The 8,193-nt window shown below is 30.6% G+C and overlaps 3 protein-coding genes across 4 annotated transcripts; 2 read left to right on the top strand and 1 right to left on the bottom strand.

Annotated features, from left to right (window-relative positions):
* The first annotated feature begins 902 nt into the window (after positions 1 to 902).
* Got1 (Glutamate oxaloacetate transaminase 1) lies at positions 903 to 4,906 on the top strand. Its single transcript, XM_076794310.1, has 6 exons — positions 903 to 1,283; positions 1,650 to 1,940; positions 2,007 to 2,263; positions 2,335 to 2,612; positions 2,702 to 2,844; positions 2,919 to 4,906. The coding sequence occupies exons 1-6, from the start codon at positions 1,172 to 1,174 to the stop codon at positions 3,080 to 3,082; spliced, it is 1,245 nt and encodes a 414-aa protein (XP_076650425.1). The 5' UTR covers positions 903 to 1,171; the 3' UTR covers positions 3,083 to 4,906.
* Positions 4,751 to 8,111, bottom strand: LOC143357742 (uncharacterized). Of its 2 annotated transcripts, XM_076794315.1 has the most exons (3): positions 6,644 to 8,111; positions 5,141 to 5,291; positions 4,751 to 5,065 (listed from the first exon to the last, which is right to left on the bottom strand). In XM_076794315.1, the coding sequence occupies exons 1-3, from the start codon at positions 7,234 to 7,236 to the stop codon at positions 4,907 to 4,909; spliced, it is 903 nt and encodes a 300-aa protein (XP_076650430.1). In that variant the 5' UTR covers positions 7,237 to 8,111; the 3' UTR covers positions 4,751 to 4,906. The 2 variants fall into 2 exon arrangements, with proteins under 2 accessions (XP_076650430.1, XP_076650431.1); XM_076794316.1 differs by lacking the exons at positions 4,751 to 5,065; positions 5,141 to 5,291 and adding an exon at positions 6,456 to 6,585.
* On the top strand, positions 5,416 to 6,441 carry LOC143357746 (U3 small nucleolar ribonucleoprotein IMP3). Its single transcript, XM_076794322.1, has 4 exons — positions 5,416 to 5,699; positions 5,776 to 6,090; positions 6,178 to 6,250; positions 6,329 to 6,441. The coding sequence occupies exons 1-4, from the start codon at positions 5,563 to 5,565 to the stop codon at positions 6,350 to 6,352; spliced, it is 549 nt and encodes a 182-aa protein (XP_076650437.1). The 5' UTR covers positions 5,416 to 5,562; the 3' UTR covers positions 6,353 to 6,441.
* Positions 8,112 to 8,193: the final 82 nt, after the last annotated feature.

Genomic DNA, 8,193 nt, shown 5'->3' with positions numbered 1-8,193 from the left:
ATCCGTCCACTGGACCCGACGCGTTTACCTGTTCTGTTTACGCGCGGACGACGCCCTCTATCAAACATTCTATGAACAGAGAGGAAATGGGAGTGCTCACGCCCGGGATTTTAGTGTCCCCGGTATAGTGCTGCCCCCTAGTCTAATTTTTAGACTGGACCAGAACCTGCATTATCTTACCTGCATCATTAACAGCGGATTCCTAATAATGCCAGAGTGGATGCTACTTCTATGTTAAAAGAGGGTCTTCTATGTAGGCTCTGATCGAGCCTAAAAGATGATGCAGGTTCTAATACAGGCTAAAAAGATGATGCAGGTTTTGGTCCAGGCTAAAAAGGTGATGCAGGTTCTGTTCCAGGCTAAAAAGATGATGCAGGTTCTGTTCCAGGCTAAAAAGAAAACTCCGAGCGTGAGCCCTCTCATTTCCTCTCTGCTATGAAACTGTACGTCACGGTCGGAAAAACAGAAATTTTTTAAATTTCAATTTATTCGAAAATTTTCAATCGAGCCGAACGCACCTGAGAACAACATCATCGTACGAATGAAACGTTATTTATTCTTATTGTCTAAAATCATTTCCATCTATGTGGAAATATATTAATAATTTTTGTACATATATATGCATACCAGAGAGGAAATTGCATACATTTCAGATTAGGAATTCTGACATATTTTGCTTTTATATAGCAAATATATATTTTTAGCGTATAAAAATAACGATGCTGCTTTTTTTAGGGAAATTATAATTTGGTTCGTCGATGTTAACGTTTAGTGAAATTATGAAGGAATGAGAATTTTCGAACTGTTTTTAAAGATGTTGCAATATCTACATATGTATATGACAGCATACATGTCGAGCATAAAATGTAGCATGTACTAATACATGCGAACTTCATCTAAAGTCATCAAATTGGTTAACATTCGCGTTGATTCGCGTGTATGATGCATTCGTGTGTATGACGCGTATCAAAGCAGTGTGAATATGTGGATTGTAAAATCTTATCGGCATTAGTATCAACAATTGCTAATCAAATTAAACGTGGCGTAAAGTGATTACAGGGTATCTGTAAATGTATTCCTGTTCCATAAAATACAGTGATATCAGCTCATCTCCTAGTTCAAATTGTCGGCTGCACGGTTGCTTGTCATTTGATTTTTGAAACTACCGAAGATGAGCTCGAGATTCAGCGGGGTTAAAGTTGGACCTCCGATAGAGGTTTTCGCCCTCCAGAAAGCCTTTTTGGACGATACTTATGAAAAGAAAGTAAATTTGTCAATAGGAGGTATCGATACATACATCATTTACTTTATTACATGCATTTAAAATAAAATAATCGCGTAAAAAAATCGTACGAATATTTTTTTGTTAATTAGTCAAAAGATACAGATAAACATATGCAAATGTAAAAATTAATATCTAAATCGTATTTTCCGTATTATATGTTCAGTTTCTTGTTAAATGAAATGATATTGAATGACCTCCAGCAATATGTGGCTGTTACATAATATACACTATACATGTAGGGGATATGGTTCTTATCTTTTATGTGGAAGATTATTATAAAATGACTATAAAATCTTTCTGGAATTAATTTCTTATAATGCATAGAATGTTTAAAAAGATTCTAATTAATTTGAATCACTTTCAGCTTATCGCACACCTGAAGGAAAGCCATGGGTGTTACCAGTTGTCAGGAAAGTAGAGAAATCATTGGCTGCAGACGAACTACAAAATCATGAATATCTTCCAGTTTTGGGATTAGATGCTTTTAGTCAAGCAGCAACAACTATGCTATTGGGAACAGATTCTTCTATTGTTGCACAAGGACGTGCTGTTGCTATCCAGACACTATCTGGAACCGGAGCGCTTCGCGTTGCAGCTGAATTCTTAAGTCGTATCCTACATTACGACACATTTTATTACAGCAGACCTACTTGGGGTGGGCATTAAAAATTCTGATCTATTGTAATACATATTCAATATGTAAAGTATAATATTTCCACAGAGAATCATAAGCTTGTGTTCATTAATGGAGGATTTAAGAGGGCTTGCGAATATACATACTGGAATCCGAATACCCGCAATGTTGACATAGAAGCAATGCTTAAAGATCTTGATGATGCACCAGAAAATTCAGTAATTATTCTACATGCATGTGCTCATAATCCTACTGGATGTGATCCAACTCCTGAGCAATGGACTAGAATAGCAAATATAATAGAGAAGAAAAAGTTATATCCACTTTTCGATAGTGCATATCAGGTGATTAATTTTAAATTTCATTTTCAAATATAAACTAAACAATTTGTGATTTAAATAAAATCATTTTCCAGGGTTTCGCAAGCGGTAATTTAGATAAAGATGCTTATGCTGTAAGAATGTTTGCTGAACGTGGAATAGAATTCATGTGTGCACAAAGTTTTGCTAAGAATTTTGGACTATATAACGAAAGAGTTGGAAATTTAGTAGTTGTTATGTCCGATGTACAAGTAACTGCTCAAGTTAAATCTCAATTAACCTTGATAGTTCGAGGAATGTACAGTAATCCTCCCAATCATGGAGCAAGGATAGTTGCAACAGTGTTGCGGAATCCTGATCTGTTCAAGGAATGGTACGCATTTTATTTACATAATAATGATAATGATTAGTACTCTGAAAATATAACACATCTTTTACTTACGCTACTTGAAACACTTTCAGGAGAGGTCATATTGTTATGATGTCTGGTAGAATAAAGGAAATGCGGCAAAGTTTATATGAAAGACTGGTTCAATTAGGGACACCTGGTTCTTGGGAACATATTAAGAAGCAAATAGGGATGTTCTCTTATACTGGTCTCACTGGTAGGTATTCAGCAAAACGCTTTTATTCATCTTGTTTTATAATGTATTATTATCTTGAATTAATATTATTTCAGAGAGACAAGTGGAACATCTTGTAAATCACTATCATATTTACATGTTGCGAAGCGGTAGAATAAACATGTGTGGACTCAATGACTTCAACTTGGATTATGTCGCAAACGCTATCTACGAAACTGTTGTACTATTTCCACAAAATGAAAAAAGCTGTACATGTTAAAATGGATCCTTAGAATGTCGTATCGTATTAATTATAATCGTTGTTGAAGATTAGTGCGGAAAGCATGATTGAAATATGGCAATATTTTATACATAATCAAGTTACACTAGAACTGTAGAAATATCCTAGAATTGTTATTTTGGTACAGTTTGATACACTTTGCTTTTGATTTACTAGATTTGTGCTGATAGATTGCTTGTAGCCGAATATTCTTTATGCAAACACTTTATACTCGGAAGTTCAAACATCAACACGAACCTAACATTCTACAGAAGTTAAATCGTTCAGTTAAAAATTGCCTTATCTATAAAAGTACAAAATACGATAAAGTATTATGAATTGCCAAATTTTAATGTATACGTTAATAGAATCGCTTATTATTGAAGTCGCAGGGAAAGTTTACAACAGAGTTCATTCAATGCTGATTTAATTCGAATTATACTCTATTAGGTTTTATAAAGTATCTCTTATTCAATACAACCGTTTTGATATTACATTGGCATACGTAAATACAATCGTATTAATGACATTTTATAGAACTGAAAGTAATTTATTTATTATAAAACACAAAAATAGAACTTTACTTATTTTAATAATAAGCGATTAATTTTAAAGATTTATTATTTTCACACACAGAAATATAAATCTTCAAGCTATTGAAATTCCTAAATGTTACAAATCATCGTTACTGTTAGTTCCTGTTCAATATCGTATTTCAAGTGAAACATCAATTATTATACTTTTACATAATACACAAAAGTAAATTTATACATGATACATAGTATACTTCAAAATTTGAGTGTACTAAACATAATTTTAGCAAATTTACTCAAAGAATGAACGTATTATTCAACGAATTAGCAAAAGAAAAGTTCTAATTAAAAAGTAGAAACATTTTCGTATGCATACTGTTAATGTTTCTTATATAATACAAAAAATTCCTTTTTCATTTTATAGATGCTTCCATAATAGTAGATTAGTTTTGGAGAATGTTCAATCAAAAGCGGTAGTTAACGATTGATATATCAAAATAATGTTCTATATGTAATCTTCCAACTAGCTCATAGGGAAAGTACAATCAACTTCTCCCTTTTTTCCAAATTTTAGTTGATGTATCCGTATACTAACGCTAATGTTTTAAATATTTATACATGACACAGAAGAGAAACTATATACATTTATAATGTTTACAGAGTATCTATATATACATATATATTTTTAGTAAAATTGTTGTGACATATAAACTTAGAACACTACTCGTTCGAAAGTCTGGACCAAATTCACAACCCTAAAGTGTTTGTAAAAATTAGTTAATGAAACTCTAAACGATCTTGTACATACTGCCAAAGTTGATAATTTGAATATGCAGTGACAGGGATTACTTTTCTATATATTTATATGAAACAAATGTGGTGCAGAATACTATTTATCTTTTATAAAATAATCTATACTTTTGTAAAGATAACCATGTAACCAAACGAATATTACCCTAGTTTTAACGCGCATTTACAGATGAAATTTTAAATACTGCAATAGAGTATTAGACAGGTAACCATATGTAATGTCACATTCAAATAAATGTTATATATAGCAAGTACTTTAACAGGGGATGCTAATAAATCGAATTGTACAGAAGTGTACTTGTTATAATGTGTGAAATAATTGTTATATATATATATGTTTATTTACATATCATTAAAGTGTGCATAATTGAAACGGTAGTCAACAAATTACTAAAGTACTAATTGTAATTTGAACTGTAATATATATACAATATTATAAACAATTATGTGATTGTTATTCATCTACATGATATAATTTAAATCAGTCTAGCCATTTAGACTTCTTTTTTTTTAAAACAACTGACCCATCCTCTGCCACCGCATTATAGTACTGCTCTCTATCATATTTTTGTCGCATATACAAAATGTATCCCAAACTACTTAACATTGTTACAGCTCCAAAAATCATTATCAGTTTATTCTGAAATAAAAATCATCAATAATTATTATAGAAATGTTAGATCATTAGAAATCCAACTTTTAAAGACAGTCTTACCGGTTTAACATATAATTCATAATTAACTGCCCGAAACAGCATTGTACTTCTAAGAGATCGTATACCATCTCCTGGAGCTGCTTCATTTTGTTTTTTATCCATTATAAATTGCAGTTTTGTATTTTTATCTTTGGTTTCCAGTACAGTATTCCTATAACATGTAACAAATTTTCATAATTGGTATTTTGCAAACAAAATTACGTTGATATTTAATATTAATGTTTAATATATAAAATTACGTTATGCAGCATTTTTATGATTCTATTTAGTTTAATTTAGTTTATTGTAAAGAACTTAAATCTGCATAACGGATACACTAACATATTTATGATCATGCTTACAGCAATCTAACCTATATTACCATTAAGCAAAATCAAAACATTGCCTTCACGTGGTACGCGGACTAAAAGTTTTCAACGAAAATGGTCAGAAAATTAAAATACCATGAACAGAAATTGTTAAAAAAAGTTGACTTCATATCATGGGAAGCAGATAATAATTTGGAGGAAGTAAAAATCCTGAAACGTTATCGAATACAAAAAAGAGAAGATTATGGAAAGTAAGAAGAAATTTTGGTAACTTTGTAAATATATTACTTAAAAAAATATTTCTCTGAAATATTTAAATTATTATAGGTACAAGAAATTGGCACGTGAGATTCGTGAATTGGGCAGAAAAATTAAAGAAGTTGATGCTGAGCACCCTTTTCGAACAGAACAGAGCGCAGCGTTGTTGGAAAAATTGTATATGATGGGACTCATACCAACAAAATGGGATTTGTCGTTAACGCAAAAAGTGAATGGGGTATCGTTTTGTAGAAGACGATTACCAGTTGTTATGACACGAACTAAGATGAGCGAAAACCTTAAAATGGCAACACAATTGGTAGAACAAGGTCATGTTAGAGTTGGAACAGAAGTTATAAAAGACCCTGCGTTTTTAGTAACAAGGTAGACAACAATTATACAGTTTTATGAAGTAATAATTAATTAACTAGAATTGTTAGGTATATGTACATTAATCTATATATATTATAGGAATTTAGAAGACTTCGTCACTTGGGTAGATACATCAGCTATCAGAAAGCATGTTTTAGAATATAATAATATTGTAAGTATTATGTTAATATAATACATATTACATTTTTATTTACTATACCTACTAACAAGAAATGTTATTTTATTACAGAGAGACGATTTCGACATGGCATAAATAAAACAAATATAATGTAAATTAATTACAATTTGTGTATTTCATATTTATACCGTTTTTAAGAAAAATATAAAAAATGTATATCTTCATATTTATATATTCATTACAACTTTGGGAAATCCTTGCCTAATAAATCCAGTTTCACTACTTTCTTTTTATTATTAGGTATCACTCCAGATTGTCTTTTATCTATTTCGTGAAGGATCAGTTTTCGCATGTTGTCAATATAATTGCTAAAAGAATATAAGAATAAAATTCAATTGCTTCATATACATTTTTTTAAACACATACCTCAGTTCTAATACTGATCGAGCGATTCCAAGTATATTCTTCCGATAATCTAGAATGTTTTGAGCAATACTTTGAGATCCATTATTAATCATTTCAGCGTTCTTTCTTTCGTCTCGTATTGAATTTCTTTCTTTCACAGTTTCGCAATTGTTTTTTTGTTTAACATCTTGAGCGTGCGGTATTTTCGCAGGATAAATTTTATTACTAAAATCATTATTCCCAGACTCGACATACGTATTAATCTTATGAGTGATATTTTTATATGTGTCGTAAGGAGCCAAGTTTGACTTATTTAGTACGTCGATGGGTTTTATTTTTTTGTTTGTATAAAACATTAATTTTTCAACAAAATCTTCGTCTGATTTTACCTTCTTATGTGCGTAAGGTTTTACGTGATCAATTTTGCCATACGTTGTATCAATAATATTCAAACCAATTTCATAATTTTCGATAGATCTTTCTATATTATCCTTCTCAGTTAATTGATAGAGTTCTTCATTTGAAATGGATGGTTCGCCAATGCTGGATGAATATTGCAACATGGATTTGCAAGAAGAACAAAAACTTGACTCTTCATCCATATTTTTGCGCATTTAAAATTTGGTAGCATAACGGTAACGGAAGTTAAGACACCATTTTGATCGTTTCCGGAATTTGATATAGTTCAAAACTAAATCGAATTACAAATTCATTTTTATATGGATTTCTTACGTTAAAATATTTTTTTCGTTAAAGTGAAGTTTAATTTCTTGGGGATCATAATCTCATTATCTCCGATTCTAAAAAACAATAAACTTGCGATATTAAAATGTGTTCGATTTTTAATACATTGACATTTTATTAAAATCAAATATAGGATATAAATATATTGTGCCGAAATAAACTGTATTGTTTTTGAACAACAAACGATGCACGTGGTTGGTTATAATATAATTTATGAAAATTATTGCTTGAATCTAGATCAAACGCATTATACTCGAAAAGACTCTGATATGGTATCTGACAATTTTTTGTATAAATTCTATATGACATGTATATTATCTCCTTTACTTTAAATAGTGTTAATGTTAGTGATGTAACTTTATGTTCATCGTTTTTCGACTTCATCAGATTCTAGTTTTATATTCGGATATTATAGATTCTATGATCACGTGTTTGTGAAAGCCATTCATTCATATACCTACAATGAATAATTAGTATTCAATATGATACAAATGTTATATGTTAATAGATTTACGCTTACAAATCGGCAGTCATTGCTGGTCTCTATGACACTATTACCACATTACAATATTCATATTACATCATAAAAAGTATCAGAAATTTATTTGTACTATTTAGGTTGCTTACTTTTTTCTGGTACCTTTCTATGGTGTAATTAAGAAATTGAATGAGAATCGTGTCGGCTCAGGTCCCCAAGTATTCTCCCTCCCATCAACTATTTACAATATTTTCCCTCAAAATCTTTCAATAGTAGTGTAGTTACAATATATAGAAACAAATGTACTGACAAATTTTCACCAATATATACATTAGTACAATTTCAGAAT

The sequence above is a fragment of the Halictus rubicundus genome, chromosome 10, assembly GCF_050948215.1.
Source record: "Halictus rubicundus isolate RS-2024b chromosome 10, iyHalRubi1_principal, whole genome shotgun sequence".
In the NCBI taxonomy this organism is placed as follows: domain Eukaryota; kingdom Metazoa; phylum Arthropoda; class Insecta; order Hymenoptera; family Halictidae; genus Halictus; species Halictus rubicundus.
The sequence above is the reverse complement of the archived record's forward strand: the minus strand, read 5'-3'. Positions and strand labels throughout refer to the sequence as shown.

What these genes read in the sequence shown, in the direction of transcription:
- LOC143357742 (XM_076794315.1), bottom strand. Translation starts at nt 7,236, where the DNA reads ATGCGCAAAAATATGGATGAAGAGTCAAGTTTTTGTTCTTCTTGCAAA. An exon ending in CGATCAGTATTAGAACTGAG is followed by an intron (nt 5,292 to 6,643) that starts GTATGTGTTTAA and finishes TACATGTTATAG; the next exon opens with GAATACTGTACTGGAAACCA. An exon ending in ATGAATTATATGTTAAACCG is followed by an intron (nt 5,066 to 5,140) that starts GTAAGACTGTCT and finishes TTTTTATTTCAG; the next exon opens with AATAAACTGATAATGATTTT.
- LOC143357746 (XM_076794322.1), top strand. Translation starts at nt 5,563, where the DNA reads ATGGTCAGAAAATTAAAATACCATGAACAGAAATTGTTAAAAAAAGTT. An exon ending in AAAAGAGAAGATTATGGAAA is followed by an intron (nt 5,700 to 5,775) that starts GTAAGAAGAAAT and finishes AAATTATTATAG; the next exon opens with GTACAAGAAATTGGCACGTG. An exon ending in CCTGCGTTTTTAGTAACAAG is followed by an intron (nt 6,091 to 6,177) that starts GTAGACAACAAT and finishes TATATATTATAG; the next exon opens with GAATTTAGAAGACTTCGTCA.
- Got1 (XM_076794310.1), top strand. Translation starts at nt 1,172, where the DNA reads ATGAGCTCGAGATTCAGCGGGGTTAAAGTTGGACCTCCGATAGAGGTT. An exon ending in TTACAGCAGACCTACTTGGG is followed by an intron (nt 1,941 to 2,006) that starts GTGGGCATTAAA and finishes ATATTTCCACAG; the next exon opens with AGAATCATAAGCTTGTGTTC. An exon ending in TTTTCGATAGTGCATATCAG is followed by an intron (nt 2,264 to 2,334) that starts GTGATTAATTTT and finishes ATCATTTTCCAG; the next exon opens with GGTTTCGCAAGCGGTAATTT.